The 13,277-nt window shown below is 44.1% G+C and overlaps 1 protein-coding gene across 1 annotated transcript in view; it reads right to left on the bottom strand.

The window, feature by feature from the left end:
- Positions 1–430: 430 nt before the first annotated feature.
- LOC134791663 (axin) overlaps positions 431–13,277 on the bottom strand; it is a 94,040-nt gene continuing 81,193 nt past the window's right edge. The window contains exons 6-18 of the mRNA XM_063762747.1: positions 12,931–13,057; positions 12,231–12,379; positions 11,738–11,852; positions 10,277–10,402; positions 9,480–9,628; positions 7,976–8,116; positions 6,862–6,964; positions 6,243–6,386; positions 4,197–4,302; positions 3,434–3,644; positions 2,319–2,534; positions 1,720–1,899; positions 431–853 (exon numbers count right to left, since the gene is read on the bottom strand). Coding sequence (XP_063618817.1) covers positions 727–853; positions 1,720–1,899; positions 2,319–2,534; positions 3,434–3,644; positions 4,197–4,302; positions 6,243–6,386; positions 6,862–6,964; positions 7,976–8,116; positions 9,480–9,628; positions 10,277–10,402; positions 11,738–11,852; positions 12,231–12,379; positions 12,931–13,057 — 1,894 coding nt within the window. The 3' untranslated portion in view covers positions 431–726. The remainder of the gene's footprint in view (positions 854–1,719; positions 1,900–2,318; positions 2,535–3,433; positions 3,645–4,196; positions 4,303–6,242; positions 6,387–6,861; positions 6,965–7,975; positions 8,117–9,479; positions 9,629–10,276; positions 10,403–11,737; positions 11,853–12,230; positions 12,380–12,930; positions 13,058–13,277) is intronic.

Raw genomic sequence — 13,277 nt, 5'->3', positions numbered from 1 at the left:
TGTTCATAAATCTATCACAATTCGTGCTCTGTATCTATCAGTTGTATGAGATTTGATTTTATTTGTGCATAACTCTTTATCTCTGTAAGAATAACCAACATGAATGACTAAACGGTACAAGTTGCTTTATTTCGATTTAAAATAATGTAATTTTTATCAGATATTTTCGTGTCTTTATTTAGCAGAACAAACTGGCAGTGGCATATCTAGAAAATTATTTTGACCTTATATTTGACAGCAATTATGTCAACAGAGAGCGTGTATTCATTGAATATTACCCAGCAAATCAGCCGGGCTAGTACATGATTGGCGCGACACTATCTCGCGGCGAGATAGACTACCCGTCCCCCTTTTGTTAACATAGATAGAAAAAGACGGGTAGTCTATCTCGCCGCGAGATAGCGTCGCGCCAATCATGTGCTCCGCCTACTGGTAACACAAATGTAAACAACAGAGAAAACTATAAATTAGACAGAATAGACTTTAATAAAAACCATGAGAAAGTAGATATTTAAATATCATCCCACATATTTTTTTTACTTATGCGAGGTAATACTCAATGAAATCATTCCTTAAAATTATTAACAGTCTAAAATAAGAGTTAGCACGCAATATGGCAACTGATCACAATCCAGATCTGACTGTACAGTCCAAATCTCGTAGCACAGAACACTCGTGCGAAGCGTGCACGTCGAACAAAGCGTGCACGTTGAGCGAGGCGAGCGCTCACTCGACGGGCTTGACGCGCGCCATGACCTTGCCGTCGAACATGGGCAGCGTGTCGGCGTCGTTGCTCACCTCCTCCTGGATCACGGTGTTGTCCAAGTCCGCGCACTCCGTCTTGAAGAAGTATCTACAACAAAGGTTTTGATTTAATATTTGTCTCGTACTTAGCTAAGGACAATAATCATCTAGAATTCTTTAAAAAACACGGGATGTATCTTCGTGCCCATGCGTGGATATTATGTTGTGAGTCGGATCGTTGACTATATAAGTGTGGTGGTCGGTTTGAATTTGTGTCTACGCTCAACTTTTTCATTGTCTTTCGTCGGGAAGTGGAACACATGTTCCGTATATCTGTGGTAACATTTACTGGCATAGCAGTATCCGCGACCATGATCAATAAAACCTGTTTCAAAACCTTAGAATTATTTCATTTGTTATAAGACCTTTAACTTACTATTTTAGTCCCCTTGAAATTAACATCGGTTAGCATGAATTTGTTAATGATGATCATAGGGCGGAATTGCTCATGGCAAAAATCAAACGTCAATAGAGTTGGAACGTTGAATTTTATCGACTATCGAATAAACTGAAATAATATTTACCTAGCGTATCTTTATTTATTTATTAACAAAACTAAGACAAGGATACTTCTTTATCCATTAGTTAATTGTTTTTCTTTTTGGATTAACCATTTTTTACAAACGTGAATTAGTTGCAAAAAGACTAGTGGCAGAAATGACAGTTAACTGTCATGCAATTTACTTTTAATCTAATCAAAGATGTCAAATGGTCAACCACCTAGCTAATCAAAGAGGTTAATGTTAAAGTCAGAAATGTAAAAGGTGACTGAACTTATCGATAGCTGAAAAAGTCGATAAAATTCAACGTTCCAACTCTATTGACGTTTGATTTTTGCCATGAACAATTCCGCCCTCTGATGATGATTAGTCTGAGGTAAGGATTCCTAAGCACAGGTATATGGATGTGTGTTACCTGTAGTTGCCCCTCCTCGGCAGGAAGTCCTTGAAGGTCCGCAGCGTGAGCGGCACCTGCGGCACCTTGAAGCGGTACGGCACCGCCTCGTCCAGGAACGACACCACCACCACCGTGTGCTCGCCGCACCCGCTCCCGCTGCCGCTGCCGCCCGTGCCGGTGCGGCCGCTGCCGGTTCCGCTGTTAACAATAAATACATGGTTAGGTTTGATGTAGATTATATACGAAAATGAGCCGATTAATCAGCACGTAAAGTGCCGTTAGTGAAAAGAGACGTCTTCTACACCTTCTGTATTATTTTGTACACACATAATCGGTAGACACGTTTTTTGTTAATTTAAAACAGGTTTTGAACTTGTAAACAACAGATACGTTTTTGGGAATCTAAAACAACACAATTTTTTCACGTAAATATTATATAGAATGTGTACAGGATTAAAATATGTATTATAAAGCGTTTTTAACAGTTACACAAAATGGCCGTCCATCGCCATTTTGTTCACCTGTTAAGCCCGTTATCGTTAGCTGGATTGTATCGTGTTAACATTTAAACAGCCTGTTGGTTATGTGTGTGTACAGACTGGGCTGTGTGTACTGACCGCGGCTTCTGTGCGGGATGGTTGCGACGGCGCGGCTCGTCGCGGTCGCGGTCGCGGTCGCGGTCGGCGGAGGAGGCGCGCGAGTGCGGGTTGTCGCGGCGGCTGCGCTCGCCCTCCGCGATCCACTGCAGCACGCGCCCGCCTGCGCTGGCGCCGTCGCTCACCACCGACACGCCGCTGTCCGTCAACTCCGTCACCGTCTTCTTCGAGAACGATCTGCGGAGGGAACTGTATGTTGTGATTAAGAGTAAATTTGTCGAAAAAAAAAAGTTCAATGTTTAAAAGTTGCGACCTGATAATATCAAACAGTCGGTATAGTCAAGCTGGGGCGTCTGCGACGCCTTCACTTTAAGAAGTTTGTCGAAACCCGACGTTTGGATGGCGCAAAACGCGCAGCAGTTGTGCGCTTACGGCGCTCACATACTTGACAAGATGTATCGTTCAAGCGCGCTCCGGTGTCGAGAATTTGCGGTGCTTTCAGACTAAGTCGGACTAGACCCGACGTTTGGACCTCACGAAGGGCGCTACCATTCGGACGTCTACAGTTTCCGGAAGAAATCCCGTTTCTTTCCAAACGGCTCGTTTTTTCGGAAAACAACCATGAGATTTACCGCTTCAATTTTTCCAAAAAAACGATTTAAACAGGTTTCAATCGGTTATTTTTCTTAATACTGGTGACATTTGACATTGGATCGGTGTCAGTGTCAGTTCGGTTCAGTTGTCACAGTTGTGTCATTACGCTTATCAGTCAGTTGGTTTTTTTCTTTAAAAATCCGAAAAAAAAAACGGAAAAAACGAAAACTTCATAAATTCCTGAAAAAAACATTTCATTTTTCCGACATTTTCAACGCTACTACAGCACCTACATGTGTATAAAGAAATCCGATGTTTGGGCCGCAATACGCTCCAGTGTCTAAACCACTTACGGCCTGGCCACTATATTGCGCGATTGGCTTCGGCATTGCGCGTCTCGCTGCAACCTATGGTTGTCGCCTTAGCCGAAACCAGTCACGCAATCTCTTGGCCCGGCCATTAGAGCGCGCTCAATCTGCGGCGCCCTCCAAATTAAGTCGGGCAAAACACGAGTTTGGACTCAGTCTGATGAGGTGTTATACCTGGAGTGCGAGAGGGAGAGGGGCGGGTGCGCGCGGTCGCTGGCGTCGCAGTGTCCGGAGTCGGCGGACAGCGCGGAGGGCGCGCGGCGGGCGTGCGGGTGCGCGTGCGCGTGCGCGTGCGCGTGCGCGTGCGGCGGCCGGCGCGCGCGGCGCCCGCCCGGCGGCGACGCGCCCGGCGTGCGCTCCGACCACACGCGCGACACGTGCTGGTCTAAGGGACAGACGACGTTGTTATGACTCAAGCGAGATATGCAAGTAAAATTAGGTTTGATTGAAACAACTGGTTTTTACAGGGTCCCGTAAAAAACCTGCACTACTAAAATGTTGCTACACTACCCTTAACCGCCCTCAGTTTTTTGGCATTTTCGCGAGAAGAGATCCAATCAACTTTTTTTCTAAGGTAGATCTAGGAGAAAAAAATGTCCCAAAATTATCAATAATTTTACTTACTCACCATTTTGTAACAGCCATATAAAGTGTTTAAAAAATGGTTACGGATTGAAAAAACAAAATTTGGGATGCTTTTTTTTCTTGTAGTAGGATCGAAAGAGCTCGTGATTATGAGTAGAAAAATCATTAAATTTATCTCTTTTAGAAAAAAGTTGACTGGATCTCTTCTCGCGAAAATGCCCTTTCAGATAAACGTTTTATACGCGCCTGTAAACTCGTTTTTAGAAGCGCGTGTAGGCGCGTATAGACCAAATGTATGTAACGAATATATTCGACGGCATATACCAGAAGAAACAGTTTCGTGAGGACTCACCGAGGATATCCTGGTCGTTATCGTCGTCCAGTTGCAACTTCTCGCGAATGGCAGCCGCTACGAGCTGTGGAGGCAGCGCTTGCGTCGACGCATCCTCGCCGTCACCCTGCAAGAAAACAACTGCTAAAGTAACGTATACTTACTGGCCGTGTTATCCATTGGCGGGGTCGCCATGTAACGGTGTGAAGCTAGTTCCTAAATTATTTGAGAAACTAAAGAAAACTAACCCCGATTCTAAGATACACTTCTCACCTGAGAACATACCAGCGTAAAAGAAACAACGCGTACGTTTTTTTGTAAAAAAATATGTTATGTATTTTACAAAATAAGTTAAATATATAAGTCATATTATTTAACAATGGCTCCCGAATATCATAAACTACAATATGTGCCTCTTAAATAGTAGATATAAGTGTAACTGCCTTCTGTCCATAGTACGATCTATCGCTTAGTTCTATTTTGGGGACTCCCTCTGGTCGCATAACAACTTTTCTCATATTGTTAATTGTCATAACACTTTGTTCATAAAATTGTAAGTCATAAATTTTTTTAGTCAGAATTATTCCTGAGCATAACTGGGTTTTTGTCATAAATGAGTTATGACATATTTTTTATAGTCATTAATTTAATTCGCATAACATTTTAAGTCATCTGCTTGATATCCATAATTGTTTTTCGTTCGAAGTATTGCAGTGCATAGTATTAATATAGACATAAAAAATAAGTCATATTTGTATCAAATATCAACATTTATTCAGCAAATAGGCCACAAGGGCACTTTTACACGTCAACATTGAATTTACATACAAGCAAAAATAATAACAAGACATTAACAAATTTATAAAATACAACTAACAATTCAAACTAACGTATTACAATTACTTAGAGATGTATATGGTCTCTTAATGTCGAATTACATAAAAAATACAGATACAAAACACAATAAAAAAAAACTATAATATTTAGAGGTGTAAATGTCTCTACGTGTTTGTAGTGGTCATAATGTTTTTTTCATAAATGTTACAAAGCATGAATAATAAATATGTACCTATTAAATTAATAACTAAAAAATAATTATGTGACCCACCTATGAAGCAAATATTACTTTAGTCATAATCATAACCACAGAACGACCGTATAAAAGAGGAGATCCAAGGAGAGGAGCCCCCTCCGCCTCCCTAGGAGAAACGGTTTTATAAAAGAAATTAATCATAGATATGAGATTTATTCAAACAGTAGGTACAGTAAAGGGCCATAAAGTTTGCACATCGGAATTTCGGCTTCGTAGAGCGTTGTCTCTTTCATTCTCGTTGCCTCCAATATTCTCTTTCTAAATACCGATGTGCAAACTTTATGGCCCTTTACTGTAGGTTAGGTTCGTTAGGTTTCTTTAGATGCCGAAGGGCAAACTACGCAGAAATAGGAGCCCCGCGTGAGCGGGGCTCCGACGAATTGTTTTTGGACGGAGATTAGGGCTATCAATAACTAAGTATGCCTTAAACCATTATGGTTGAAAATTATTATGCGCACAAAACGTTATACGTAAAAACATTATAAGTATCGATAAATATGCTTTTAGCTGGTATGACATCTGATCCATTATAATTAAAACCTATATGCACAAATAATATATGACAACTGCTGAGTATGTCATCAAATATTATGGCTAAAAATGTATGACACAATATAATATGACTTTTCATTTGTATGCGCAATGATGATTATGACACAAGTTGTTATGCGCAACAAAGATATGACTTAAAATTGTATGCAACCCAATATGGACCCTCTATTTTGTCACATCTGAATGTAGAAGAGCACCTCTCAATGATTAATCTGGGAGACCGAGCTTTGCTCGGAAAACACAAACTCAATAATGCGCGTTTACCCAGAGATAAGACCTAACTAGATCGATTTTTCGCCCCCAAAAAGCCTATAGCAAATTTCATCGAAATCGTTAGAGCCGTTTCCGAGATTCCCGAAATATATAAATAAACAAGAATTGCTCGTTTAGAGGTATAAAATAACTTGGCCACTATAAGTTACCTCCTGCAGGCGTCGCTCGAGGCGCTCCTTCAGCACCTGGTCGCGCTGCACCCGCTCCAGTTTCTCGATGAGGAGAGGAGCGAATTCGGCCGGCGGCAACACACGCAGCGCCTCCGCTGACATCCGCTGTGTTCGAGGGATCACCTGCACGAAACATATAAACTCGTATTGTTCCAACCGGCTCCTTGGGTATGGGTAGTATGAAATTTAACTTTAAACGTCAAGATGTTTTTACCTGACTGCACAACGCAAAGGAGTGTGAGTGATGTAATTATCAGTCTATGTATGTGTGTATGTATATATTTTAAAACGAAAATTTTCAGGACTTAAATTTGCCTCATTTTTAGCTTAGAGCATGACGCCTTGGCTGTCATTTTCTGTACAAAACATTCTGCCGATTTTTGCGGGGGAGGGGACGTCAAATGTATTGCTATTTCTACATGATTTGTACGTAACGTGCAAATAGCCATGTCAGTCCATACAAAAGTTTGCACAATTGTGCAAGGTTTTCGGCAGACAGGTAAGCTCTTAAAGGCGACTCCGGTTATAAAATGCTCTAAGATTTTTAGTGACTTAAGAGGATGGTCAACTATAATAGACATACGACGTATAGACTCACCATAGCCGTATCCTGCTCCTTATTAATGACAGCGTTCCGGTCGAGGCCGGGCAGCCGCGGCCGCCGCGTCCGCTCCCGAGTCCCACGCACGGACAGGCCATCCCTGTAACACGAAATAATTATTACCAATGAACACAACATGAACGGCTAATGAAAAACACCTTGGTATACTATTGGAGTCAGTGGCGTAGCGCGAACTAATCTAGCCGTGGGCAAATCACATCTGCGAGGCCTTTTTCTTTCACTGTGCCCGAAAGGGCCTCGCGCGTGACCCCCCTTGGAGCGCGAGGCCGCGACCCACTTCGCCCAAGCCTAGCTACGCCACTGATTGGAGTAATAAATCATTGGTACGGAATAATTCTTTTGATAAATTAGTTCTAGTCCAATTGAAAAGTAGAAGCGATGTGAGGACACGTTATGCGAAAGACGCTATATTAGAATTAGGCAATAACAAAGGTGCACGAAGAAATTATGGTGATTTTAATTTAATAACAAGACAGATGGCCATAAATTAGCTACATTCGTATAAAAAAAAGTGCTTGAAACGACTGTAGCTAAGCTTTATTAAAACGACAAAAAATATATGATAAAAACTCGTGCAGGAAACACAGTAATACGAGTATTTACTAGGGAGAAAACAGTAAATTACATTACCAAGCAGGATTGTGCTAATACTCACTTCAAGTAGAAATACACGTCAGCTCACTCATTTTTGATTCTGGATACGAGTGTAGGAGCAGTACCATGAATTTCGAAGATTGTATATTCACGTTGTCGATGGGTAAGAGCATGTATACACTGCACTCGCAGCCAGCTATTAGGTAGACGCTTGGAGCCAGCGACACAGATGTCACGGTATGTTGTTGATGTCCTAAGACACCCCAGAGGCGAAGGCCTTTGTGAGCTCGCATCACACCTTTCTATCTTCAGCGACGTACTTGGCCTAGGTCCAGCTCAGTCCACCTTTAGGTATACTTACAGACTACTCCCGAAGAGCAAGACGACATCACAGTCCGTACGGCAGCTACTCAGGCTAGCTCGCTCGGAATTTAGTCTCGAAGCATGCACCAGAGTAGATGATATTCAGCACTTGTTGTCCTTGTCTAACACTTACACGCTGCTCCCGGAGAGCGAGACGACATCACTGTCCGTCCGTCCGCTGCTCAAGCTCGCCCGCTCGGAGTCCTGCCTCGACGCTGGCGTGTATCCCGCGTAGGTGACGTGCGCGCTATATACCGACTTCGTGCGGTGCTTACTGTTGCCAGCCGAGGTTCAAAGGGTTAAGACATGGATAGGTGGGTAAGCAAAGGGTTAAGTTATCGACAGGTTATTTAGAGTGGATGATGGAAGGGGGCAATCGGCGGCAACGCAGCGTTAGCGCGGCAGGGCGGCATGCAGGCATGGGGGCAAACGATACGACACATCAGATAAGCTGCCGGGGCAACTAAATATAAAATAAAATGGCGAAAAATGTGGCCGAAATTTCTGCAAGTGGCTCGGTATGTAAATGTATAAATACATAGCAGGTTTTTTTTAATAAAAAAAAGTATGTTTCTGCAAATGTTTTTGTTTAATAGTGACATTTAGATTTTGTTCTGCGAAAACTTTGTTCGTGTTTGTACATAGACTTTATGTATTTATTTGCAGAAATTTCAGTGATATTTAAAAAATATGTAAATAATTAAGTTGGCTCATGCTATGGGGGTCAAAAATTGTTTGATGAAATAAAAATGTAAAAAGCCACAAGGATGGGGTCACACAAAATCGTCCATGAATTGGTAACACAACAAAATCCTTCGTAGCGGTCTTATTTTTTTGGGCAAATATAGGTAGGTATGTGATGTGTGTGTAATTCATGGACATGTTTAAATAATCGGCTCTAACACAATAGTACCCTACGTTACGTTCTCAAGCAAAAGGCAATTTTTAATTAATTAAGATATTTAGGATAATAACGTTTTATTTATAACCGGCTTTTGCTTGAAAATTATAAAGATAAACTACACATACCTATTACAAATCAAGTCTAATAAAGATACTTACTTCCTACTGCATTCTAAGTACTAAGCTAGAAAACTATCAGATCACAGTAGAATGTTTGGATTTGTATGAGGCTTTTCTGACATTGTAACTACTGATCCTTGCAATTTATATTCCGTCTACTATATACTGAGTGAAGACAGTATCTCGCGCGTGAGATTAAACTACCTGTCCCTTTGATGTTAGACAAGCAAGGGTAGTATATCTTGTGCGCTAGATACTGTCACAATGCTAAGCTAAGCCTACTAACTAAGGCTTAGAACGCGTTGCGATTAATTTCTTGCGGTTTCAGAACCTCAAAAAGTGTACGGTATGCTTCCGAAGCGCACGCACTTGCTAGACTGAAACCGCAATAAATTAATCGCAGGGCGTACTAAGCCTAAGGGCTGATTTAGACGGCGCGCGAACTCGCATGCGATTTTAGTTATATTGCGGACTGTGGATTACGTCCAATTCAACCGACCAATCAAAACCCGCAATGGTATGAAACTCGCATGCGAGTTCTCGCATCGTCTAAATCAGCCCTAATGGTGGGAACAATCCGCTATGCGTATGGTCGCACGTGAGACAATACGTACGGCGCTGGGTCGTGGTGCAGGCGGCGCGCCTGCGTGGCGAGCAGCGCGTCGTGCGTGAGCCGCGCCGGCGCCGTCCCCCCACCCCCACCCCCCGCACCGCCCGAGCCCAGCTCCTGCCCCTCGTGCAGCGTGGCCAGCCCCAAGCTCACCTGCATATACAAACACTTCAAATAAGGGGCTCAGTAAACTGTACACTTCTTTACTCCGCCATTTTGAAGAACTACCACACTACAAAAAAAAACATATACTTATTGATCCCGCTCGCAAAATTACACGAAAACTGACTGAAAAATGCGCCCAGCAGGGAAGAACTATTGGTCTGGACATACGAAAGAATTTTTGTCAAAGCTGAAATGGATATTCGGGAGCTTGGCTCGAAACTGTTTCAAGCAGACATTTAGGCAAAATCTAGTACCCGAGAAAGAGAAGTTGTGAGGAACAACAATTCGCTTTCATATACCGGTTTTATTAGACAGTGAAAATTCTGTACGTATACATATTACTATTCTAAGAACGTGAATTCTGACCCAAATTTCCAGCAAACCTTACGGTCAGAATCGTCTTCGTATACTTTAAATTGATCAACCCATCAAACCACAGGCTTTCTTTTAAGACCTTTCAAAATTTCAATCTTTTCTGCAGTAACGTAAAGGCTCCAGTGCCCGACACAGCTCCGATAATCGACATTTTCAATCATAATGTCATGACAATGACAGCAAGACAAATATTGAGTCTTAACATGTCGATTGTTGGGATGTTTGCGCTATCTATTTTTAAAGTAGTCCTCAATTCGTCACCTCTCTGGGCTGGGCCGGCGAGGCTTCGGGCGAGGAGAGCGGCTGCGTGGCGGCCGACACGTACGACACGTACGCCTCACTCAGCAGGAAGGCTTGGTAGGTGGACTCCGTTATAGCTCGCGTCACCTGGTCATACAAACTTCAGTTCCTCACCTCTCTGGGCTGGGGCGGCGAGGCGTCGGGCGAGGAGAGCGGCTGCGTGGCGGCCGACACGTACGACACGTACGCCTCGCTCAGCAGGAAGGCTTGGTAGGTTGACTCCGTTATAGCTCGCGTCACCTGGTCATACAAACTTCAGTTCCTCACCTCTCTGGGCTGGGGCGGCGAGGCGTCGGGCGAGGAGAGCGGCTGCGTGGCGGCCGACACGTACGACACGTACGCCTCGCTCAGCAGGAAGGCTTGGTAGGTTGACTCCGTTATAGCTCGCGTCACCTGGTCATACGAACTTCAGTTCCTCACCTCTCTGGGCTGGGGCGGCGAGGCGTCAGGCGAGGAAAGCGGCTGCGTGGCGGCCGACACGTACGACACGTACGCCTCACTCAGCAGGAACGCTTGGTAGGTGGACTCGGTTATAGCTCGCGTCACCTGGTCATACAAACTTCAGTTCCTCACCTCTCTGGGCTGGGGCGGCGAGGCGTCAGGCGAGGAAAGCGGCTGCGTGGCGGCCGACACGTACGACACGTACGCCTCACTCAGCAGGAACGCTTGGTAGGTGGACTCCGTTATAGCTCGCGTCACCTGCGAATACAAACTACAATTATTTATCTTGTTAAGGCTATGAAGCTTATTTAGAAAGATTATAAAGCATCGCTGCAATGAAATAAAGCTACGTGGACTACTCCAAAGACTCCGCGGATAACTTCTTAATAGTGATGTAGCCTAAACATGGACTACTCCAAAGTCCAAAGAATCCGCGGATAACTTCTTAATAGTCTAACGCAATTTGGTACAGAAAATGCTCATTTAGATGGCGCGGAAACTCGTAGACCGATTGAATTGGATGTAGCCAGAAACGTGCATGCGAGTTCTTTCACTATCTATCTAAGGGCTGATTTAGATCGCGCGCGAAGTCGTTTGCGATTTTAGTTACATTGCGGACTATTGGTTACATCCAATTCAGCCGATCAATCAAATACCGCAATGTATTGAAACTAGCATGCGATTTCTCGCACCGTCTAAATGAACCTTAAGCCTAACCCTTTATCAGGCTAAGGGCAAGGGTAAGACTGACATTCGATTGGCATTTTTGAAATGTCAGCCTGGTAACGGGTTAACGATGAGAGCGAGTTTCGTGCCCAACGACTACTAGTAGTAGTAGGGTATGGGAAGGTACACCTGCAATAATATGTTACACAACGAAGGCCGCAAAAATATCTGACACAATCTTATTTGTAGAGCCATAAGAGCGTGTCACATATTTTTGCGGGCTTCGAAGAGTAACATTATTGCAGGTGACTGTACCTCCTGCTCCATGCGGTCGAAGACGGTCTTCTCGAGCGGCGCGCCGTCGCGCAGCGCCGCCTTCACGCGCGCCTTCAGCTCCTCCGGCATCGCCAGCGCCGACTTGCGGAGGAACCTGACAACACAAGAGCTCCATCAGTGGACTCCAAATTATCTCATCGACACATTATGGGCTGGTTTGGGCCGCTCATGGGCGCAATCTCAGTTCTCGAAAGTGGCGTGCGAACCCCGGTACGCTAGTTCAACATAATCCATACATGTTGGCCTGTCGCGTTAGAGTTGAAAAAACCCAATTAAGTATATTGAAAAATACAGAAGTTAAAAAAAAACTTGGTTTTGTTTCGGCTTTATTTTACTAGTTTTTTCGGAAGTATTGTAACTGAAAATTGCATTGTTTTTTTCGAAAGAAACTTGAAAAAAACGACCCGTATTGAAATTTTCCCGTATTTTTCCGGGTTTGTTATGTTGTTGGAGCGTAAACAGCAGTACTCACTTGTAAATGGCGGAGACGACCTGGCGGATCTTGGTCTGCTCCGTCTCCTGGCGCAGGCCCTGCACGGCGAAGTGGAAGTTGAGCCGGTCCACGTGCAGGGCTCCGGCGCCGCTGACGAACTTGCGGAACAGTCGCACGCCCTCTGCATCCTGGACACGGACACACATATTAATAGAAACAGCAAAAGCTAACAACAGCAAGTCGCATTAAGTGCCGCATTAAGTGATCTTTAAATTTCAACCGAGCAAACTGACTCGGGCTTCCTCGCGCGGCAACCAAAGGAATTACAACATTACAAACTCGGTGGGATGCGGAGAGGGGTGGTTTGCCTCGCGAGACCATTTTCGGTTCTATTATCTATACGACGACCATCTAGTGCGAGAGAGTTAGAATAGAAGCATTATTTTGTTAGGGCTACAAATCACGTGGCGTAAATTTGCATTACATATTAATTATAGTGATAACAGGCAGTGCGAAAACTCGCATGCGAGTTTAGTCACCCACACAAGAGTTCGCATAGTAACTAAACTCGCATGCGAGTTCGCGCGCCATCTAAACGAGCCCTAAATCTACTTCTTATAACGTCAAATCAATCACAAGAGGAACTCCAGTTCTCGCTGTTGTCGAAGAGTTTCTATGCCGTGTGCTTGTGTTCACTCTCACTTTTCTTTATTCTAGTGAGTCTGTGTGTGTGTGTTACCTCGAGCAGGTCGTGCAGGGAGCGCGCCCAGCGCATGTAGGGCGGCGAGGCGAGCGAGCGCGCCGACTGCCCGGAGCTGCCCGACGAGCCCTCCGTCTCCGAGCGCAGAGCTCCGGACGCTCCCATTCTGTACAAACACAACAATAGGCACACATCAGCAACGTACAATAACAATTAATGTAGCACCTAGGCTTCTGTACGTAATAAAGCTTCTTCAAAGCCAATACCACTTTACATATTTATTTGTATCATCATTTCCAACCTAGCAAACCCTAATACGGGCTGTACACACTTGTCGAGACAGAGGTCGAGACAGGTCGAGAACGAGTGTGTACATGCTGCTCCCT

This window comes from Cydia splendana, chromosome 6, assembly GCF_910591565.1.
Source record: "Cydia splendana chromosome 6, ilCydSple1.2, whole genome shotgun sequence".
NCBI lineage: Eukaryota > Metazoa > Arthropoda > Insecta > Lepidoptera > Tortricidae > Cydia > Cydia splendana.
This window is presented reverse-complemented; position numbering and strand designations above follow the sequence as displayed.